Genomic DNA, 25028 nt, shown 5'->3' with positions numbered 1-25028 from the left:
ACCTGATAAATTTATTTATTTCTTGACACGGTGAGTCCACGGCCCTCCCTGTTTTTTTCAGACAGGCCTTTTTTTATATAAACTTCAGGCACCTCTGCACCTTGTGTTATTTCTGTTCTCTCCTTTTCCTTCGGTCGAATGACTGGGGTTTGTGGGAAGGGAAGTGATACTTAACAGCTCTGCTGTGGTGCTCTTTGCCGCCTCCTGCTGGCCAGGAGTGATATTACCAACAGTAATTTATGATGATCCGTGGACTCAATGTGTCAAGAAAGAAAGAAATTTATCAGGTAAGCATAAATTTTGTTTTTTCTTCTTTTTTTTATATGGTCTTTGTAGCTTCTGATCTGCAATCGGCCTAACCAATGTAAACTAATATTGATCTTGATTTGTTTTTAGACTGGTAGTGAAACTCAGATCGCCAAAGGAATACCGTTCAGACGACACGCTCGTCAGAGACATGTGCTGACATCTGAAAATCTTCCCAAGGAAGAAACTGATCGAATTGCAAGAATATTTTCTTCACAGTTTACCAAAAAAAAGTAATCCTGTCATTCTAAGCATAGTCAGGCCTAGAATAGCAAAGTCCATCTAGGACCAATGCTGATATCTTTATTTGTGTCAGTACTTTGTCCAAACATGGGTTATCTCCAGCTAGATCAGGTGTAACATGAAAGACTTTGTTCTCTGATATCTCCAGCCAGGTCAAGACTAATATTAATATATATCCAGGGCAATTATTCTCCATTTAGGTCCTAATTAGAATCAAGTCACCTAAACACAGGGTTCTTGATTTACAATCCAGATCAAGTATAACACTAAAGTCCTAGGTACAGTCTAGTCAGGAAAACCAGTAAAGATCTTCTAGTACCGGTTTTGTAAATCTCCAACTAAAGTCCATGTCAGCCCAGATTTGAGAAAGTCAGGTCAGGCATAAAAATTAAACGTTGTTCATTTAGTTGTAGAGAACAAAGGAATCCTTGCACACATGGCGCCACTGGTTTCTAGAGTTTGATAACGGCAGGTTATCTGGCATTACATGATGTGCTATTTATTTATAGATCTTACAGGACGATCTATTTAGTGCCCATGTTCAAAACGGTTTTTAATACTGAATGTAAATATGTCGTTTGGCTCTTCCTCTGTAAATGTACATTATGTTTATGTTGTGTGAAATAGTGTAAAGCAACGAAATCCTTAATATTTGTATAATAAATATATTTTTATAGCTGTTTTATTTTTCTGCTCTTTGTATTGCGTTTTAAACAAAAAAAAATCTCCTGTGCTTTTATGTTTATTTATTAAAATTATCCATTTGAAATTATGTTTTTTGTAGCATTAATTGTGTTTGTATTTTCTATAATGTCAGTTGAGATCTTTTGTTTTACACGCGAAAGTGATGAACACAAATAGTTTAAGTGAAATCTAGACAATGGTTTATTACCGGCCTCCACCATGAGGGAAAGGCCTCTGAAATGTATTATTTAAAGGGTTATGAAACACAATTTTTTTCATGATTTAGATAGAGCATGCAATTTTAAACAACTTTCTAATTTACTTTTTTCTAGGCAGGAATGTAAGCATAGGATCCGGACCATTTTTGGTTTAGCACCTAGGTAGTGCTTGCTGATTGGTGGCTAAATGTATCCACCAATCGGCATGCGCTATCCAGGGTTCTGAACCAAAAATTGGCCGGTTCCTAAGCTTTTCAAATAAAGATAGCAATAGAACAAAGAAAATTTGATAATAGGAGTAAATTAGAAAGATGCTTAAAAACGCAAAAATATCCCTTTAAGTTTAGGAGCCGGCCCATTTCAGGAGCACTATATGGCAGCAGATTTGCAAGAATGTGATCCATTTGCAAGAGCACCAGAGGGCAGCACTATTTCCTGTCATGTAGTGCTCTAAATGCCTACCTAGGTATCTCTTCAACACAGAATATCATGGGAATGAAGCAAATTTGATAATATACCATGTTAAGGAAAAAATAGAGATACAGAGAAGGTACAGATATACTTAAAGGGACACTGTACCCAAATTTTTTCTTTTGTAATTCAAAAGAGCATGCAATTTTAAGCAACTTTCTAATTTACTCCTATTATCAATTTTTCTTCGTTCTCTTGCTATCATTATTTGAAAAAGAAGGCATCTAAGCTTTTTTTGGTTTCAGTACTCTAGACAGTACTTTTTTATTGGTGGATGAATTTATCCACCAATCAGCAAGGACAACTCAGGTTGTTCACCAAAAATGGGCCGGCATCTAAACTTACATTCTTGCATTTCAAATAAAGATACCAAGAGAATGAAGAAAATTTGATAATAGGAGTAAATTAGAAAGTTGCTTAAAATTTCATGCTCAATCTGAATCACAAAAGAAAAATTTGGGGTACAGTGTCCCTTTAACTCAAAGCAAGGGGTTTCAGCCCATCATCTCATGAATATAAATGATATAGCCATATGATCTGAAAATACATTTATTTTATTCATTTTAGTATCAGATATGTCACACTCCACACAAGTGACCCCGCCACAGGTGGGCATCAGTACATATACACTAGTACCAATACAAGATCAGCAACACAGCACACAATTAAAAGCATGGCCAGCTCACAATTAGCATAGAAACACAGACTTACAGCAACTGCAACACCTCTACCAGTGGGAATCTGCCACCTTAGTACACAAATTGAGGATCTATGCAGTGCTTAGTGTAGTCATTGATAACACACACTATATGTGACATATGTATGTATATAACAACATCAGTAGGAAATGGATGAACAACACCTCTACCAGAGGATAACACCGCAATCCAGGGCGGCTATCTGTTATCAGGGGTCACTCATGAGGATCTATGTTCATCCATATACAAGTTTACAAATAGTAGCTGCAGCAAACTTACAATGCTATAATGTAGCTATTGAGGATATCAGGTACATGTACAAATCTTGGCACATTACCTTAACTTAAAGAGTACAGGAGATGGAATACAATACACAATAAGAGAGTGAGAAACATTCACCGTTACATAGAAGCACAATAAAAGGTAGGCAAAGGTAACTGAAACCTTCTTTTTTTTTTTTCTACGATTATGTAGTCCTCCTCTGGTACTAATAGGCCACTTTTGGGCCTACAAGCTATAACAAGGGCGTAAATAAGGAGGGATATATATTAATAAGGCCACTTTTGGACCTTCGAACTCTATAACTAGCATATATGAACTTTTATAGGAAATGATAAGCAATTCAAGTGTTAATGACACTATAAATGACAGCCAAATCTGCGGGATAAGGTAGAGGTGGTGTCAGGCTAAAGCCAACCAGGAAAGACAAAGGATGACAAGAAACTGAGGAATCTGGGAATTTATATCCTTACCGGAGCAATATATAGTATATGGTGTTTGCACTTTATTTGAAAGACTGTGATGGTAGGGAGTAATAATAACTAATGTAGAGACTTAAAGGGACATTAAACCCAATTTTTTCTTTCACGATTCAGATAGAGAATATAATTTTAAACAACTTTCTAATTTACTTCTGTTATCTAATTTGCTTCATTTTCTTAATATTCCTTCCTGAAAAGCATATCTAGATAGGCTCAGTAGCTTCTGATTGGTGGCTACACATATTTGCTTGATGTGATTGGCTCACACATGTGCATTGCTATTTCTTTATCAAAGGATAGCTAAAGAATGAAGCAAATTAGATAAAAGAAGTCAATTTTAATATTTGTTAAAATTTTATTCTCTGTCTGAATCATGAAAGAAAATGTTTGGGTTTAATGTCCCTTTAACACTCTGGTTGTAGTAATGTGTAGACTTAAGCAGTAAAGTCACAGACAAAGTGCAAGTTAAGCCAATACAGTGACTAAAATATAATAACAGAGTGAGGTAGTATAGTTGGAATTTGCTATAGAAATCCTAGGTCAAACCAATTCAATGCATAAAGTTTTGGTGATTTACAGTAGAATAACAACTCAATTAGTATGCACCCATGGGACATAAACACGTACAATAATCCAGTGAAATAAACAGGTGAAAGCACACACAAATTAAGTATTAACAACTATTCCCTGAATGAACTAAGATTAACAGAAAATTGTGTCAGCTATATTCCTTATATATGGAATCAGAAAGGTTTAACCAAATGTCCTCCCTAGCAGTCTAAAGCCAGGAGGCATAAGCATATGTGGTACTATGGAGTTGGGCTATGCATTCAAGTCTAAGGTGCTGATCCAGACCTATATCTAACTAAGTGATAAATACCCCAAAAAAATTTGATCATATAACAACCAGATAACATAACAGAAAAGTGTACATACATAGAAAATTTGACAACAAAAAAGGGTAACATTTTATGAGGCTATTAATGAGAAGCCACAGGCCAACCCCACAGTGCAATTAATGAACAGAATCCCCAAGATACAGGCCCAAAGGACCAGGGTATAACAGGGCTTAGTAGTCCAGCTATAATATATACTGCAATTGGACCCAGTACCTGAATTTAAAGCATCAGGGTTTATTGTCCCCATATTGGTTGCAGACTATGTAACTTCAGTTTCGGGCCTTATTGTCTTTATAAGTTGCAAAATCCCACTGTGGATAAAGGGAGTTGAAGGGGGCCAAATACAATATGGGTGGTGGATTCTAGCATTTGGGGTCTAAAAACGTGGTTTCCTCTACATAAATATGCTAAGGTAAAGTCTAATTTTTATGCAAGGAGTTTGCACTACACAGCATAAACTTTAATTAGCTCCAAATTGTGGGTTTAGACAGCTCTTTACCTATGCACTTATTTTTGTCCACAAAGATCAAATGATAGAGTCTAGGGTCCCAAACCTGTGGAGCTACTCAACATAAAAAAGGAAATCTTCATCCGACTCCAGTTTTCAGGATATATCGGCTGGCCGTGTCTTACATCACTGTTTCCAAGTCGTGTAGCGCTCAACCCCAGCTTGTTCTGCGGGACTGGGAGTATATGTGCCTGCGATACCTTGCAGCCTGATGATAGATCGGCCATAACAAATGGCTCATTCCGATAGGAGTCTGTGCCCCGCATGGCGCCTCCACTCGCTGCATCTTTTGCAGCGTATAATTTCCAAACCTTGTCACCGGCGAGGTCATTAGGAGCCAGAGTCTCTGCGAATGGGAAAAGTGTGCCCGCGTGATGAGTAAGGACAGCTTGTTCCGTCGCCAGGTCAAGGCCCTCTATAGGATCTGTTGGCTGAAAGATAACCCCGGCTTTCTCCGTGGCCATTAGGTGGGTATCTCAGGGGGTTGAATACTCAGGCGACATTTCAGACAGCCCCAAGCCTACTGCAACGCTGCAAAAAACTCCCGGATCCTGCTCCGGCTTAATCCAAAAGTCCCCCTTAGAGGTCTCCTTGGGCCCCTCCAGGGACTGCTGCATGTTATTGGGAAGTCTCTGTCGGTTAGGTTGTAAGTTTTCCATTTCTGGGTGTGGATGTAGAGCTCTCCGCAAGCTTCCCCATTCTCTTGTGATAAGTGCAGAGAGTTGCTCGAAGTGATCACACAAGATATCTTATAGTACTCGGGGGAGAAGGTGAGTAGTAGGCGCCATCTTAGAATAAAGTCAAACACCTCTAGACAATATTTTAAAATTACTATCTTCCTCTAGTACTTGTAAATACTGGCTTTTGTTCACTGTTCCACTTGAATCTCCAGATAAGCTGTAAAAGTGAAATATGAAATTGCAGTCAATAAGAACTGCTCTACCCGGATAAACCGGGGGGGGGGGTAGGCAGAGGCCACAGGCCACAGGCACTTATGCGTCTCCACTGAAGACCTTGCCGTTTCGGTACTAGGAGCTAGAAGTTGGGCAAACCACTCACAACAGACTTCTCAGAAAGGTCTAACTGTTTAGATGTCAATAAAGTTATGAGTCGATGACACCCTGAGTCGCTGATAATCAGTGGATTTATCTGCTGGTCCTTGCAGCCTCAAAGTAAAGCAGCCATCTTGGCTGAAGCCCGGAAGCGTCCCCCCTATAATGTAGCTTTAATACTGGGCGTTATAGTAAGACGTTATAATAAGGCTTAAGATGCAAAAAGTCACTTTCCTCTTTAGGAAATTCAGAATCATGGATAGTGATATTTGTAGAAAGATCATTAGATAAGTCCGGTTTCAAGAAGACAACCTGATATACTTTGCATACAAGTTTATGGTTTGATTAGGCCTAGTGTAAAAGTGTGTCAGTGTATGCTTAAAATTAGACCCAAAAAAATTAATTCAGAGATAAGTTTTGCTGTCCCTTTTCCTGCTAAATATTTTAAAGTTTCCCTATGGGACCCTTCCGCAGAAGATGAAATCCAATCTGACCCTTTAAAACTCCTCCAACAGTCTGAACAGACTAGCTTGGCCCAGGCTGCACTGACTGGCCTGAACCTTTGAAAATCCTCATATAGGCTACATTGACCAACCTACATTTTTGAAAAGCTTCCCATATGTTACACAGACCAGCCTGAACCTTTTAATCTCCTCCCATATGTTACACAGACCAGCCTGAACCTTTTAAGCTCCTCCCATGAGTTACACAGACCAGCCTGAACCTTTTAAGCTCCTCCCATGAGTTACACTAACCAGCCTGAAGCTTTAAAACTTCTTCCATGGTTGCACTGAGCAGTCTAAACCACCTAAACTGCAATCAGCTTCTCAGGAAAACACAGCTGGTGAGACAATCGGGAAGAGCAACTGCAATTTGGTGCCTATACCTGATGAAACAGCAATATTACAGCAGTACTTGCATTATGTCTTGTCCATATTACTACACTTATAAATGATCACTTCATGTGAGCACATTATAATGCTAACTGCCCTTGCTATACTAACTAGACTTGGATGAATACAGAGGCATACAGATTTATCGTCTGATACAGAAACAGCCAAATACATTATTGGATTAAATGGAAAAAAACTTGATCAATTCGATGCGTTTATACGACAGGAATGGGTGGAAGGAGCTATATTGTTTGGCTAATCAGCAACTTTTTTTTTAAATGGTGTATACTGTGTCTGACTATCCATGTGTTCATCGTCCCCTGTCCAATTCTGCCATAGTTTTACTAATGATGGATGTTAGAAACAGCCAGTCAGGCACTAGATGTTAGATTTTAGTCATACAGGCTTTGTCCAATCCAGCCCTAACCAAGCATAGGGAGGTGGGAGACCAGAGAATTTCAGACATTTTCAATCACTGTCCAGAGCTTTTGGACCATGCAGTTCTGTGAGATGGTCCTTGACTCAAATTTAATCAGCGGGTTGTATGTTTCATTAGCATTGAACAATAGGTTATTTTAATTGTTCAAATTCTATAATGGAAGATTTATGTTAAATTAATTGTATAGATTTGCTGTTCCCATTGGAAATAATGATAATGGATCTGAAACCAATATTCAGCTGAAACAAGTGCCCAGATGAGCACAATTTATCCAAGCCAAACATTGGGAAAAAAATTGAAACTAATCTATTGGACTTAACCATTTTTTCACTGTGCACATATTGCTAACTACTTGCTATCCTATCTATACACAATTGTAAAACTGTATAGGCCAGTGCAGTCAGCTGGGTCTACTAAATTAGTTAATTATTACAGGCTCACAGACGTTAAAAAAGGCCAATAGGGGACTCTTTGATTCAGGTCAGGTCAGTGAGAATTAAACAGACAATATAACTTGGAGAAAGGTTGAAGTTATGTCATTAATCAACTATTAAATGTATGAATTATAGCAAGTATTGACAAGGCTTGAATAAATTACTGTATAAATTCTGCAAAGTTAAAGGGATAGTAAACACCAACATTTTTATTGTTTAAAAAGATAGATAATTCCTTTATTACCAGTTCCCCAGTTTTGCATAACCAACAGTGTTATAGAAATATACTTTCTTTCAAATAATTGGCAAGAGTTCATGAGCTAGTGACATATGGGATATACAATCCTACCAGGAGAGGCAAAGTTTCCCAAACCTCAAAATGCCTATAAACACACCCCTCACCACACCCACAATTCAGTTTTACAAACTTTGCCTCCTATGGAGGTGGTGAAGTAAGTTTGTGCTAAGATTTATACGTTGATATGCGCTTCTCAGCATTTTGAAACCCGATTCCTCTCAGAGTACAGTGAATGTCAGAGGGATGTGAAGGGAGTATCACCTATTGAATGCAATAGTTTTCCTCACAGGAGATCTTTTTCATAGGTTCTCTGTTATCGGTCATCTCCTTACCTCCCTTTTCAGATCGACGATATACTCTCATATTCCATTACCTCTACTGATAACCGTTTCAGTACTGGTTTGGCTATTTGCTATATGTGGATGGGTGTCTTTTGGTAAGTTTGTTTTCATTACTTAAGACACTCTCAGCTATGGTTTGGCACTTTATGTATTTATATAAAGTTCTAAATATATGTATTGTACTTATATTTGCCATGATTCAGGTTTCAGTATATTTCCTTTTGCAGACTGTCAGTTTCATAGCTGGGAAATGCATTTTTTAGGAAAATGTATTTCTTACCTGGGGTATAGTCTTTTTTCAATTGACTGTCATTTTAAATTCGCGGGCAGAATTAGGCTCGCAAGGGCGCGAAATGCCAAAGTATATTGCGTCATTTTTGGCGCAAGATTTTTGGCGCGATGTTACGTTCGATGACGCAAATTCGTCATTTCCGGCATCTTTGTCGACGCTGAGTCCTTTCACAAGCTTGCGTCTTCAATGACGCGAGTGTGTCATTTCCGGATGTTGTTAGCGCCAAAAAAAATTCTCTGTTTGTTTGTGCATCATACTTGCCGCCAAATATTTTCATTATTTTAAACCCCATTCCTATATGCCTCTTGCCTTTTTTCTCTATCAGAGGGCTATGCTGTTTGCATTGTTTTCCCATTCCTGAAACTGCCATATTAGGAAATTGATAATTTTGCTTTATATGTTGTTTTTTATCTTACATTTGCAAGATGTCTCAATCTGATCCTGTCTCAGAAATCACTGTTGGAACCCTGCTGACTGATAACAGTTCTACCAAAGCTAAGTACATTTGTTGTAATCTTGTGGAGATTATATCTCCAGCTGTTGTATGTAATAGTTGTCATTATAAACTTTTACATACAGAGAATGTGTCCATCAGTAATAGTACATTGCCTGTTGCTGTTCCTTTAACATCTTCTAATAAATGTAAAGGTCTATTAAAACTTCTCATAAAGTTGATATAATTTCAAATGACCGACAACATGCTGAATTATCCTCCTCTGATGAGGGATCTAACTGATTTAGAAGATCCTTCCTCAGATATTGACACTGACAAATCTACTTATTTATTTAAAATGAAGTACATTCGTTATTTGTTAAAGAAGTGTTGATTATATTGGATATTGAGGAGACTAGTCCTCTTGATATTAAAACTAGTAAACGTTTAAATTCTGTTTATAAACCTCCTGTGGTTATTCCAGAGGTTTTTTCAGTTCCTGATGCTATTTCTGATATGATTTCTAATGAATGGAATAGGCCTGGTACTTCTTTTATTCCTTCTTTAAAGGTTTTTTTAAAAAAAAAGAATTGTATCCTTGGCCAGCAGTTACATTGGAGTTTTGGGAACAGATCCCCAAAGTTGATGGGGCTATCTCTACTATTGCTTAGAGTACTACTATTCCTATGGAAGATAGTACTTCTTTTTTAAGATCCTTTAGATAGGAAACTTGAATCTTATCTAAAGAAAGCCTATTTATATTCCGGTCATCTTCTCAGGCCTGCATTTTCTTTGGCTGATGTTGCAGCAGCATCAACTTTTTGGTTGGAAAATTAGCGCAAACAAGAAATGGATTATGATTTGTCTAGCATTGTTCGCTTGCTTCAACATGCTAATCAGTTTATCTCAACTGTCACTGGGGGAAGGGAGTTTTGTTGCCTTAGGATAAGACTTAAGGGTAAATCTAAAGCTTCTAACCGTTTTTGTTCCTTTCAACTAAATAAGGAACAGAAACCTATTCCTTCCCCCAATTTTCTTCAAATTGGATTAAATCCAAGCCTTTTTAGGAACCAAAGCCAGCCCCTAAGTCTGCATGTAGGTGCGGCCCTCATTCCAGCTCAGCTGGTAGGGGGCAGATTAAGATTTCTCAAGGGTACCGAATAGGATTCAGAGTAAGACCTCCTGTGAGAAGATATTTTCTCTCACGCATTCCAGCAAATCCAGTAAAGGCTTAGTGATAGCCTGATGAAGCCGTGCTGGGACACGGAGAAATGCGTTGCTTGTTTTTATATGCTATTATGCTGTATTAAACCCTTTTGAATCTGTATCATTGCTGCTGTACTCCTGATCATTTCTGAAGCATTTGTTGCACTGTGTTGACTTAAGTGCTGCTGCTGCTAAACTAGCAGAGACTGCTATCCACCTAACAATAGCTGTTTAACAGCAAAGAAGTCCTTTGGAAACTGCACCGCTCCTTATTCTCTTGTTGCCGGGACAACAAAGACCATCTGTTCCAGGTGCCTAGTGAGTCTGCCGAGCGACTCTTTTGACTCGGTCTGCTTGTATTGCACATCAGTGCTTACTACCAAGTGAGTGAGATACCTGCTACGTATACATCTCTTTTTCAATTTTTATACTCATTGATCTGCACTATGTCGCGCCCTCTGTCTTCTCTGTTATAGATTTCTTGAAGTGGGTTTCAGACCTGGAGTTAATCATGCCAGTTCCGTTTCAGGAACAGGGTTTGGGGTTTTATTCAAATCTATTCATTGTCCCAAAGAAAGAAAATTCATTCAGGCCAGTTCTGGATCTGAAATTTTTTTGAATCATTATGTAAGAGTACCAACTTTCAAAATGGTGATTATAAGGACTATTCTGCCTTTTGTTCAGTAAGGGCATTATTTGTCCACCATAGACTTACAGGTTGCATATCTTCATATTGTGATTCATACAGTTCATTTTCAGTTTCTGAGATTCTCTTTTCTAGACAAGCTTTACCAATTTGTCACTCTTCCTTTTGGCCTAGCGACAGCTCTAAGAATCGTTTATAAGGTTCTTGGTGCCCTACTCTCTGTAATCAGAGAGCGGGATATTGCAGTGTTTCCTTATTTAGACGATTTCTTGGTATTAGCTCAGTCTTTATATTCTGCAGAATCTTACACGATTCAACTAGTGTTGTTTCTTTGAAAACGTGGTTGGAGGATCAATTTACTTAAAAGTTCTTTGATTCCTCAGACAAGGGTCACCTTTTTTGGTTTCCAGATAGATTCAGTGTCCATGACTGACGTTTTGAATTGGTTGCATCCTGTCGGAACCTTCAGTCTCAGTCATTCCCTTCAGTAGCTATGTGCATGGAAGTTTTAGGTCTCATGACTGCAGCATCGGACGCGATCCCCTTTTGCTCGTTTTCATATGAGACCTCTCCAGCTTTGTGTGCTGAATCAATGGTTCAGGGTTTTTTCAAGGATATCACAATTTATATCCTTAAATCCCAATGTTCAACTATCTCTGACTTGGTGGTTAAATCACCATTGTATAGTTCTAGGAGCCTCTTTTGTTCGTCCAACCTGGTCTGTGATCTCAACAGATGCGAGTCTTTCAGGTTGGGGAGTTGTTTGGGGATCTCTGACAGTGCAAGGGTTTTGGAAATCTCAAGAGGTGAGATTACCAATCAATATTTTGGAACTCCGTGTGATTTTCAGGGCTCTTCAGATTTGGCCTCTGTTGAAGTGAAAACCGTTCATTTGTTTTCAGACAGACAATATCACAACTGTGGCATTTGTCAATCATCAGGATGGGACTCATAGTCCTTAAGCTATGAAAGAAGTATCCCGGATACTTGCTTGGGCGGATTTCAGCTGCTGTCTAATTTCTGTGGTTCATATCCCAGGTATAGACAATTGGGAAGCGGATTATTTCAGCCGTCAGACTTTACATCCGGGGGAGTAGTCCCTCCATCCAGATGTGTTTTCTCAGGTTGTTCAGATGTGGGGTCTTTCAGAAATAGATCTGATGGCTTTTCATCTAAACAAGAAACTTCCCAGGTACCTGTCCAGGTCCAGGGATCCTCAGGCAGAAGCACTGGATGCGTTGACACTTCCTTGGTGTTATCAACCTGCTTATATTTTTCCCACCTTTAGTTTTTCTTCCAAGAGTGATCTTCAAAATCATCATGGAGCAATAGTTTGTGCTGCTGGTGGCTCCAGCATGGCCTCACAGGTTTTGGTATGCGGATCTTGTTCGGATATCCAGTTGCCAACCTTGGCCACTTCCATTAAGGCCGGACCTTCTGTTTCAAGGTCCGTTTTTTTCCATCAGGATTTCAAATCTTTAAATTTGAAGGTATGGAAATTGAACGTTTAGTGCTTAGTCATAGAGGTTTCTCTGACTTTGTGATTAATACTATGTTGCAGGCTCGTAAATCTGTTTCTTGAAAGATTAATTATCGAGTTTGGAAGACTTACATTTCATGGTGTTTCTCTCATATATTCTCTTGGCATTCTTTTAGAATTCCTAGAATTTAACAGTTTCTTCAGGATAGTTTGGATAAGGGTTTGTCTGCAAGTTCCTTGAAGGGACAAATCTCTGCTCTTTCTGTTTTATTTCACAGAAAGATTGCTAAGCGTCCTGATGTTCACTGTTTTGTTCAGGCTTTGGTTCATATCAAGCCTGTCATTAAATCAATCTCTCCTTCTTGAAGTTTTAATTTGGTTTTAAAGGCTTTACAGGCTCCTCCATTTGAGCCTATGCATTCTTTGGACATTTAAATACTTTCTTGGAAAGTGTTGTTTCTTTTGGCCATCTCTTCTTCTAGAAGAGTTTCTGAATTATTTGCTCTCTTTTGTTAATCTCCTTTCTGATTTTTCATCAGGATAAGGCAGTTTTGTGGACTTCATTTAAATTCTTATCTAAGGTTGTGAATTCTAACAACATTAATAGAGAAATTGTTGTCCTTTCCTTGTGTCCTAATCCTAAGATTTTTTTGGAGAGATCCTTACATTCTTTGGATGTGGTGAGAGCTCTGAAATATTATGTTGAAGCTACTAAAGATTTTAGGAAGACTTCTAGTCTATTTGTTATCCTTTCTGGTTCCAGGAAAGGTCAGAAGGCTTCTGCTGTTTCTTTGGCATCGTGGTTAAAGCTTTTGACTCATCACGCTTATTTGGAGTCGGGTCAGGCCCCAGCTCAGAGAATTACAGCTCATTCTACTAGGTCAGTCTGCACTTCGTGGGCTTTTAAGAATGAAGCTTCAGTTGATCAGATTTGCAAAGCAGCCATTTGGTCTTCTTTGCATACATTTACTAAATTCTACCATTTTGATGTATTTGCTTCTTCGAAAGCAGTTTTTGGTAGAAAATTTCTTTAGGCAGCTTTTTCAGTTTGATTCTTCTGCTTATGATTTATGTGTTTCCTTTCATTTATGAGAATAAACTTATATTTGGGTTGTGGATTACTTTTTTCAGCAAAATGGCTGTTTTTATTTTATCCCTCCCTCTCTAGTGACTCTTGCGTGGCGTTCTACTTCTTGGGTATTGCTATCCCATATGTCATTAGCTCATGGACTCTTGCCAATTACATGAAAGAAAACATAATTTATGTAAGAACTTACCTGATAAATTCATTTCTTTCATATTGGCAAGAGTCCATGAGGCCCACCCTTTTTATGGTGGGTATGATTTTTTTTGTATAAAGCACAATTATTTCCAAATTCCTATGTTGATGCTTTTTACTCCTTTCTTTTTCACCCCACTACTTGGCTATTCGTTAAACTGAATTGTGGGTGTGGTGAGGGGTGTATTTATAGGCATTTTGAGGTTTGGGAAACTTTGCCCCTCCTGGTAGAATTGTATATTCCATACGTCACTAGCTCATGGACTCTTGCCAATATGAAAGAAATGAATTTATCAGGTAAGTTCTTACATAAATTATGTTTTTTACCTCTGTGATTACCTTGTATCTAAGCCTCTGCACACTGACCCCTTATCTCAGTTCTTTTGACAGACTTGCATTTTAGGCAATTAGTGCTGACTTTAATAACTCCACAGGCATGAGCACAATGTTATCTATTTGACATACGTGAACTAACGCCCTCTAGCATTCAGATAAGAGGCAGCCTTCAAAGGCTTAGAAATCAGTTTATGAGCCTACCTAGGTTTAGCTTTCAACTAAGAATACCAAGAGGACAAATGGCATACCCTATCTGAATCATGAAAGTTTAATTCTGACTAGACTGTCCCTTTAATATTGAGGCTGATTTAAAATCATGAGTCTCCAAACACTCTTTAGTGACAAGACCCTATCATTATAAGTAGGTCAGTCAAAATAGCCGTCCTTCCAACTTACCAACCTGTGCACAAGCAGATAGCTGTAAAATATAGTCTGTACAGCCCTGTAAAGAGTAGGAAACTGCTATTGCAGTGCACAGTACAGGAGGGATAAATTGTATGAATGGTTCTGTTTTCACATTCCAGAAATAGTTCAAATTTGTTAAGTTCTGTTGTTTTTGTTTTTTGTACAGTTTGAAATGTGCTGAGACCTTGCATGACGACATCCCAACCAGATAAAGAAGATGTAAGATAAATCTGTTCATATAAGCTTAGTTCCTAGCGCCTACATGTTTTTAATGTAAGTGATCTCAGAGAGAATGTGTCTAATATACTGGGGTGGATTTTAAAGGGATATAAACCCAATTTTTTTCTTTCATGATTCTTTCTAATTTACTCCAATTTTAAAATTGTATTTGTTCTCTTGGTTTCTTTATTTGGAAAGCAGAAATGTAAACTTAGGAGCCAGCTCACATTACATTATTCTTGCACGTATGCTAAAAATGTCTCACCACAATAAAATAAAATTAGATTTGAATTACCTAACAAGAAGAGAGGAGCTGTTTTTCAATAACCAATAAATGACGTAATTCTGTGGCAGAGTGCTGACTGTCATGTATGGCCTTTGGGCCATTTCTTGAGCAGTCCTGTTTTTATTATAACAATGTTTTCACAAACCAAAATGTAGCATTCCATGTGCATTTATGTCTGCTTTAGATGTGTGGTTATGGGTTACACCATTTTTAACAAACTACTTTTGTGTCTCTTAAATTGATTAACTGCTGGTTTCTTTAATAGATACCCCAATCTTCTGGGATAGTATATATGCTATAGACTGTCACAAACATATTCATACTTTTTACATCTGGAAAAAAAAAAAAGTTCAAAAGGGAAGTTTTCTGCAGTGAAACCTTTGGTTGGCAATAATTTGGGATGGAGTGCAGTTAGGGAATAGACAGACATGTTTATGAGCTGAGCACACATCTTTACGTTCCGTATTATCTGATTTGTCAGTGGATTTCCAATCAGCTTCTTCTTGTGAAGGTCGTATCCTCTTGGAATATTATTTCTAAGATTGTGGTTCCTTTACTCTGTCCAAACCCTGGGAGCAAGCAAGACGTATTGCACCGGCTTGATGATGTCAGAGTTCTCAAATTTTTGGAAACTACTTAGAAGATGAAGGTCTGTTCCCTTTTTATCCTCCATTGTGGGCTCAGAAAGCTCACAATGTTTCTTTAGCCAATTTGATATGCTCTGTGATCCTGATGGCAAATGAATGCAGTAAACCTTGTTCCTTTAGGTTATGGGCCCATTCCATTGGCAGTTTCTGCTTTCTGAGTCTGTCCATCATAACACTTCAGTGCAATAGATAGGCATGGTAGCAATGTGGTTTTGTCTGCATACTTTCACTTTGTTCAGTGTTTTCATTGCAGTTGTTCAATGCAGTTCAATAATGGAATCCAAAAGGTTAAATGTACATGAAATTTATAGTGTATATCAGCAAATAAGCACCACTGCATTGAATTTTATTTAAAAAATTGTATTTAACTCTGTCACATTGTTAATACAATTGTCAAGGCTTTACATAATAAGCAGTTGAGGGCTAAACCTCTTGAAAATTCTGGTGGGTCTGTAGCTACTTAGGGACATATGTAAATGAGCTTGTGCCTTGAGCTAACCAATCACTGTGAAGAACGTAATAAACTAATGTAAATACCTCATACCTATATATGATGTAGGCTCTCCAGCCTTACTAGAGTGAGTGAAACGAGCACAGTTTTCAGAGTTATTTTACAGTCAAAGCAGGCAAACTAAATAATGTCTTTATATTGCAATTTGGTGTTATTTACCATTTTTAAACATTTTACTGTGGGATTGAATGATGAGTGCATTGTCCCTTTAAAGGGACATTGTACAATGAAACGTGTTTCCCCTTAAAGGGATATGAAACCCAAATGTTTTCTTTAATGATTCAGATAGAGCATGGAATTTTAAACAACTTTCTAATTTACTCCTATTATCAATTTTTCTTTGTTACTTGGTATCTTTATTTAAAAAGCAGGTATTTAATCTTAGGAGCCTGGTCATTTTTGGTTCAGGTAGCACTGGGTAGCACTTGCTGATTGGTGTAGCCAATGTAGCCACCAATCAGCAAGCGCTAACCAAGGTGCTGACCCAAAAATGGGCCGGCTCCTTGGCTTACATTATTGCTTTTTCAAATAAAGATACCAAGGGAATGAAGAAAAATTGATAGTAGAAGTAAATGAGAAAGTTTCTTAAAATTACATGCTCTATCTGAATCATGAAAGAAAAAAATTGGGTTTAATGTCCCTTAATGTGTTCCAAATTACTTGTTATAACTACTGCAGTGTATTAAATGTATAGGACAATTTTACCATCACTTGTTCTCAATGGCAAACCCATAAAATGGGCTGAGCTTGCAGGTAAAGCAGACCTGCTAATGAAATCTATGTCTAAACATAATAGGTATTGAATGCTAATTATGGATGGGAAGAGCCAGCTATTTCAGATTAAAAAAAATATCTGTCTCTCCAACCCATCATTGTCTCCTGTTTACATAGCTTTTGTTTAAGGAAAATAAATTTGTTATTAATATTTTTTCGGTGCAGGTGATGGTTTATATGGGAAAAACAGCTATTTCAAATAACAAAATAAAGGTAATTTGAAAACAATTGAATACAGTCCAGAAGGTAAATGGGACCATTGGGAACACATAAAAGGGAAGATATTAGAACCACATCACCCACATTAAACAATCAGACAAGCTTGCACGTAGAAGTGACCCCAGGGATATTGCAAGCTTTTTGCCTTTTCCTCCTGCTTGCTGGCGTGTTCAGTACCTAACATCCTGCCCTGTTTTTGCCTCTCAAACTGTTATCACAATGTTGATAGACTTAGATCTACAGAAAGGTTATGAAAACCTATAAATCTTTATTGCTTTAAGTAACAAAAAAACATGTTTTTCTTAAGATGATACAATTACTAAGCATGTTCTTCAATAGAGCACACCTCCCAATTCAGAGGTTCTGATTGGCTGAACCTACACACCCAGCAAAGAGGTATAACTAGAAAATTGATGAATCATTTCCTCCTACCCTGTCACATTCATGTCTGTTTCAGTCTTACCCACACTAATGGCTGGATCTTGTTTCTTGTAAGAACCATATGGGAAATATATTCCCTTCTTGCTCCTCAAAATCACATAGCTCTTTAGTACAGTATACCCAGGCTTTGTAATTAAGTGTTGTTACAATAGAATGCTTAAATGACCATTAAATACAGTAGATCTGCATAATTAACAGATGCATAATAAAAAGGCAATGCAATAACACTCTGAATTTTAAAACAGCAATAGATTTTTTTTTCTGACCAATTTTTAAAATGTATTTCAATTTGTCAGCCCCCTGCGTCATGTGACAGCCAACAGCCAATTACAGACTCATATACGTATACATTGAACTCTTGCACATGCTCAGTAGGAGTTGGTGCCTCAGAGAGTGCACATTGAAAAAGATTGTGCACAATTTGATAATAAGTGAAGGGGAATGTCTCTTAATTTGCATGCTCTATCTAAATCATGAAAGTTTCATTTTGACTTTAGTGTTCCTTTAATTAATGTAAGTAGGGATAATCCCATTTACCTCTTTTCCATGTAAGCATACTGAGGTAAGCTCAGGAGTGTGCATGTGACTTGAGCAGTTTATGTATAACATTATCACAAAGATAAAAAAAAAAGAGCAATAGAAAAAGGGCGCCTCCTGGCGCTAGCACTCGGATGTGCTAATAAAGCATGCTGGGATCTTCCACTGCTCCAGCGCACTGGTCAATGTGTTAAATAGGAATCACTGTAGAAAATAGAAATACAAAGCACTTCTCCTAGTGCAAACACCACTGTAAGTGATACCCTATGATAATATACTCACAAAGATATGTGCTGAAATCTCCCAGTGTTTCAGCTCACTGAACTCCAGATCTCTCACGAGTGATATTTGCACTAGGAGAAGTGATTTGTATTTCTATTTCCTACATAGATTCCTGTTTATCACATTGACCAGTGCGCTAAAACACTGGAAGATCCCAGCATGCTTTATTAGCACATCCGAGTGCCAGCACTCTTGTGAGTATAAAATCCTATGGTGAAAATTGGTGAAAGCCCATTATTCACTATACTACACCAGGAGGCGCCCTTTTTCTATTGTGCTTTGTTTTTAGTGAACAGTCCTTCGTGAAGATTATGAAAAGAGCTGCCCCTGATCTATCATCGCTTAAGATTAAAGAAGATTTCACCCATATAAATACTGTTCGTTAGAGCTTGTCTAGTGAAGCATGAGTGAAAAGGTTTATTGTTGGCTTTTTGTTCCTTTAAAGTTTGGTTTAAATAAAAAATATATATACCATAAAGATAGGAAATTAATGATGAGCAACACAAGTTTGCTTGGATCAATCTATGTACAATCCTGTGTCTCTAACAATTGATGCTGTGATCGCTGTATGTATACTTTCCTTAATAAATAAATACTGTTCGTTAGGACTGTGTACAGTATGATTTAGTAGTAATTTTTTGTGCCATATGATTTAGTAGTCAGTTTTGGTCTAATAGAATATTACCCTTTATCTGTAAATGTGGCGCTTTTTAGGTTAATGATCTGTTAGAGATCATCATTTCTCCACAATCTATTACTCATGGGAATTTCCCCTCTTCACCACTAAGAGACCCCCAAACCCCAAGAGTCTCTGACACAGGTTTGTGAGCCTGTAATCAGGAAGTTTTATTAGAAGGTTTAGAGGACCTTTATTTCTTGATGTAAGGTTCATGGGTTTTTTTCCTGGCAATCTTTTCAGAATTCCTAGTATTTTTGCAGGATGGTTTGGATAAGGGGTTTATCTGCCAGTTCTTTTTGAAGGGTCAGATTTAATCTCTTTCAGTTCTTTAACTTTGGAAGATTGCTATTCTTTCAGATAGTATTTGTTAACCCATGTTCTCCATCTTGGAGTCTTATTTTGGTTCTGAGGGTTTTGCAGGCTTCTCTGAGCCTATGCACTAGGTTTTGTTTATTTTGCCTGTTTTTTTCTGCTAGAAAGAGTTTTCTGTGTTATCTGCTTCTTATGTGATCCTACTAATCTTAGTTTTTTTATGATAAGGCAGTTTCTTAGGACTATATTAGTTTTTTTTCCTAGTGTTGTCTGTTTTGTCTGTATCAGACTATAATTTGTTGTTAAGGTAACGCTACTATGGTTTTTAAACAAACGTCTAGTTTATTTGTGTTCTTTTCTGGTTACAGTAAAGGGCAATACGCTTCTGCCATTTCTTTGTCTTCTTGTTTGAGACTTCTGTTCCATAAGGTGTTTTTGGAGGCAGATTAGCCTCCACCTTATCGGATTACTGCTCATTCTATTAGATCCATTGCCATTTCTTTGTCTTCTTGTTTGAGACTTCTGTTCCATAAGGTGTTTTTGGAGGCAGGTTAGCCTCCACCTTATCGGATTACTGCTCATTCTATTAGATCTATTGCCATTTCTTGGCCCTTTTAGGAATGAGGCTTCAGTTGTATAACTTTGCAAGGCAGCTATTTTTTCAAAAATTCTACTATTTTGGTGTTTTTGTTTGTTATGAGGCAGCTTTTGATAGGAAAGTCCTTGAGTTAGTTTTCTTAGGATGATTATTTGCCTGTTGGTTATTTTTTCACTGCACATTTTTTGCCCTTTTTTGGGTTTTATTGGGGGATTTTAGTTTCTCAGTGAAAAAGATGTTTCTAAAATCCCACCCTTCATTACTCATGGACTCCACTGCTTGGGTGTTAGTTCCCTGGAGTAATGGATTGTTGCCTTTCACCGCCTGTATGAAAGAAAACATAATTTATGCTTACCTGATAAATTAATTTCTCTCATGGTGGTGAGAGTCCACAAGACCCCACCCTGTGTTTTTCTGGTGTTTTTTTTCTTATGCACATTTTTACCCCGGCACCTATTTGTTTGCTCTTCATTCTTTTCCTACCTCTTTGGCTTGGCTATACATCAGACTGAGTTGCCAGTGAGCTGGGAGGGGTTTTATAGAGTTCCTGGGGTTTTGGGAAACTTTTCCTCCTCCTAGTGGTAGGGAAGAGTAATTCCCAAGAGTAATGGATCAAGGACTCTCACCACCATGAAAGAAATGGATTTATCAGGTAGGCATAAATTGTTGTTTTTTTATGCTGCCCTGGACATGGAAATATCTAGTGATCCCCACCCCCCAGCAATATTTGACACAACTGGAGACCAGGGACACACAGAGGCGTCATGAACCCCACTGGACAAGCAAGGATCATTGATTTGTAATAAAACCAGTTTTCTCCGCAGAACATTTTGACAGCCGGGTGTCAAGTGATACTTAAGATATCCAAACTAAATTAATTGCATAATTTAACAAACATTGATTTAAAGGGACAGTCTACACCAGAATTTTTATTGTTTAATCCCTTTATGACCCATTCCCCAGTTTTACATAACCAACACAGTTATATTAATACACTTTTAACTCTGTGTTAACCTGTATCTAAGCCTCTGCAGACTGCCCCCTTATCTCAGTTCTTTTGACAGACATTGTATTTTAGTCAATCAGCACAATGATATTTATAGGGTACACGTGAACTAGCACCGTCCAGCTGTGAAAATTTGTCAAAATGATAAGAGGTGGCCTTCAAGGGCTTAGAATTAGCATATGAGCCTACCTAAGTTTAGCTTTCAACAAATAATACAAAAAGAACAAAGCAAATTTGATGATAAAAGTAAATTGGGAAGTTGTTTAAAACGCCCTATTTGAATCCTCAAAGATTAATTATGACGTGACTGTCCCTTTAAACTAAAGAGAAAGAGAGAGACATTGGTTTTGTAGTCATTCTAAACCTTGTGTTATTAAAGCCAGAGCTTAAAGGGATATGAAACCCAAACATTTTCTTTTGCGAATCAGACAGAACAAACCATTTAAAAAAAAGTTTCTAATTTACTTCTATTATTAAATTTGCTTTGTTCCCATGATATTCTGTGTTGAAGAGATACCTAGGTAGGCATCATGAGCCCTACATGACAGGAAATAGTGCTGCCCTCTAGTGCTCTAGCTAATGGATAACGTTCTTCCAAAACTGCTGCCATATAGTTCACTGCTTTTCAACAAAAGACACCAAGAGAATGAAGAACAATTGACAATAGAAGTAAATTAGAAAGTTGTTTAAAATCGCATGCTCTATCTGAATCATGAAAGAAAATGTGGCTTTTATTTCCCTTTAAGGGACATTGCTCTCAAATTGTTATCGCCCATAAAGTTTATTTAAAGTAAATAAATATTGTAATATACATTAATTATTTATTGTGTCTCTTTTTGCAATTAATTTGTTTGTTTTACTCCCTTCAGAGAGACTAGAATCATAGTTGCCAACATTTCAAAAAAAAATCCAGGGACACTTTGCAGCAGAGCAAGCAAGCGGGTTACTGGAGTATTGACGACCTACTGTTCAACTGCTCCGCCCACTCAGTTCTGCAATCAAAACACACCCATTTGAAAGTAACAGTATAATTTAGACTTATCCATAGTTTATTATACAGATTACAGCACCAAGCTCTTACACCTACCCAGTCTCCATTCTGGGCATATGGTTATTTTTACAACACAGCATCAAAATTAGAAAGACAAATAATATGTGAACCCATTCAATAATAATAATATTCCATTAGGAATGAATTGTATTTAAATAATACACTATATCTATTTATCATCTATCTATCTGTATATATGTATGAGTGTGTGTATAAATATATATAACAACAAATGTTGTGCAAAAGAGATTTTCAAGGACATTTCCAGGGACAAAAAAAATCCAGGGACATACAACAAAATCCAGGGATTGTCCCTGGAAATAAGGGACTGTTGGCAACTATGCTAGAGTGCATCTATCATACTTAAAATGCTAAACTTACTAATATAGTAAATGGTACCATAAAACATTTCATCACCAACATATGATTCATCAGGATACATTTTAGATTTATAACCATTATTTAAGTAGCTTTAAAGGGACAACATACTCATTTGCTAAATCACTTGAAACTGATGCAGTATAACTGTAAAAAGCTGACAAGAAAATATCACCTTAGCATCTCTATGTAAAAAAGGAAGATATTTTACCTCAGAATTTCTTCGGCTCACCAGAGTAAGTGCTGTGTAAGCAGTTATACTTCAGCTTCTGTCTAGCTGCAAGTTGGGAAAAAAAAAAACAATAGCCAATCAGCATCAGCAGTGCTAAGGTCTTGCATTGCTTTGCTGTGATCTCATGAAATTGCATAGTAAACTTCCTTAAACTGAATAGGAAAATAACATGACTGTGCCTGCACATTCCAAATGCACAATCCCTTGCAAGTCCTAGGACTAGGATTCTTTACAGTGGGGTGTGAATACATTATGAGGTAAATACCTTAATTTTTTACATAGAGATGTTCAGGTGTAATTTTCAGCTTTTTACAGCTATGCTGCATCACTTTACAACATTTGGGTATCATGTCCCTTTAACTTTTTTCTTTATTTTCATTTAGTGGCTGTAAAAAGAAGAGTATAACACACTGGTCCAGCTATTTATGCTGCCTGTACAACTTCTCTGCAGTTTGTAGCAGTCATCAAAAGATATTGGCCTCTAGTTATGAAGCCATCTACTTACCTGCATTCGCCGGCCCAATACGCTCGCCTACCATCGCCGCCGCGGACCTGAATACGTTCGCCAAAGTTATCAAAAAAGCTGTCAAGAAGCCGCGCACCAAGTACGGAGCAATGAGCAGCGGACTGTTGTTAACTGACAGTCATCGATCTCGCTGCTCATCGGCTTCTTCGCAGCTTTCTTGATAGCTTGTCACTAAGCACCCACACTAAACTACACTGTTTTACCCCCTAAACCGCCGCTCATGGAGCCCCCCACACCTAAATAAAGTTATTACCCCATAAAACGCCGCTCCTGGACCCCGCCGCAACTATAATAAATGTATTAACCCCTAAAACGCCGCTCTTGGACCCCTCCGCAACTATAATAAATGTTTTAACCCCTAAACCGCCGCTCCCGGACCCCGCCGCCACCTACATTATACCTATTAACCCCTATCCTGCCCCCCACTACACCGCCACCACCTATATTCAAGTTATTAAGCCCTATCCTGCGGATCCCAGGACCCCCCCGCAACGAAATAAATTGTTTAACCCCTAAACCACCGCACCCAGAGCCCACCGCCACCTACATTAAATTTATTAACCCCTATCCTGCCCCCCACTACACCGCCGCCACCTACATTAAACTCATTAACCCCTAAACCGCCGCTCCCGGACCCCGCCGCAACTAAATTAAATGTTTAACCCCTAAACCGCCGTTCCCGGACCCCGCTGCCACCTATATTAAACTTATTAACCCCTAAACCTAAGACTAACACTAACACCCCCCTAACTTTAATATTATTTTAATAAATCTAAATAAAACTTACTATTATTAACTAAATTATTCCTATTTAAAACTAAATACTTACCTATAAAATAAACCCTAAGATAGCTACAATATAACTAATAATTATATTGTAGCTATTTTAGGATTTATTTTTATTTTACAGGCAAGTTTGTATTTATTTTAACTAGGTAGAATAGTTATTAACTATTTAATAACTACCTAGCTAAAATACTTACAAAATTACCTGACCTAAGTTACAATTAAACCTAACACTACACTATACAAAGTAACCAGCTCTTTTACCAGCCTTTACCTGTAAAAAAAATACAACCCCCCCAACATTAAAACCCACCACCCACATACCCCTACTCTTACCCACCCAAACCCCCCTTAAAAAAACCTCAAGCTAACCCCCTGAAGATCACCCTACCTTGAGCCGTCTTCACCCAACCAGGCCGAAATCTTCATCCAAGTGGTGCAGAAGAGGTCCTCCATCCAGCAGAAGTCTTCATCCAGGCGGCATCTTCAATCTTCATCCATCCGGAGCGGAGCGGAGCCATCTTCCAAGGAGCCGACGCGGAGCCATCCTCTTCAACTGACGACTGAACGACGAATGACGGTTCCTTTAAGGGACGTCATCCAAGATGGCGTCCCTCGAATTCCGATTGGCTGATAGGATTCTATCAGCCAATCGGAATTAAGGTAGGAAAAATCTGAATGGCTGATTCAATCAGCCAATCAGATTGAAGTTCAATCCGATTGGCTGATCCAATCAGCCAATCGGATTGAGCTCGCATTCTATTGGCTGTTCCGATCAGCCAATAGAATGTGAGCTCAATCCGATTGGCTGATTGGATCAGCCAATCGGATTGAACTTCAATCTGATTGGCTGATTGAATCAGCCAATCAGATTTTTCCTACCTTAATTTCGATTGGCTGATAGAATCCTATCAGCCAATCGGAATTAGAGGGACGCCATCTTGGATGACGTCATTTAAAGGAACCGTCATTCGTCGTTCAGTCGTCGGTTGAAGAAGATGGCTCCGTGTCAGCTCCTTGGAAGATGGCTCCGCTCCGCTCCGGATGGATGAAGATTGAAGACGCCGCCTGGATGAAGACTTCTGCTGGATGGAGGACCTCTTCTGCGCCACTTGGATGAAGATTTTGGCCCGGTTGGGTGAAGACGGCTCAAGGTAGGGTGATCTTCAGGGGGTTAGTGTTAGGTTTTTTTAAGGGGGGTTTGGGTGGGTTAGAGTAGGGG

The 25028-nt window shown here is 38.2% G+C and overlaps 1 protein-coding gene across 1 annotated transcript in view; it reads left to right on the top strand.

The window, feature by feature from the left end:
* The window catches only part of C2CD3 (C2 domain containing 3 centriole elongation regulator), a 171377-nt gene extending 170056 nt beyond the window's left edge, over nucleotides 1–1321 (top strand). Inside the window, exon 33 of the mRNA XM_053708737.1 lies at nucleotides 397–1321. Coding sequence (XP_053564712.1) covers nucleotides 397–543 — 147 coding nt within the window. The 3' untranslated portion in view covers nucleotides 544–1321. The remainder of the gene's footprint in view (nucleotides 1–396) is intronic.
* The last annotated feature ends 23707 nt before the right edge of the window (nucleotides 1322–25028 follow it).

The sequence above is a fragment of the Bombina bombina genome, chromosome 3 (assembly GCF_027579735.1).
Source record: "Bombina bombina isolate aBomBom1 chromosome 3, aBomBom1.pri, whole genome shotgun sequence".
NCBI lineage: Eukaryota > Metazoa > Chordata > Amphibia > Anura > Bombinatoridae > Bombina > Bombina bombina.
The sequence above is the reverse complement of the archived record's forward strand: the minus strand, read 5'-3'. Positions and strand labels throughout refer to the sequence as shown.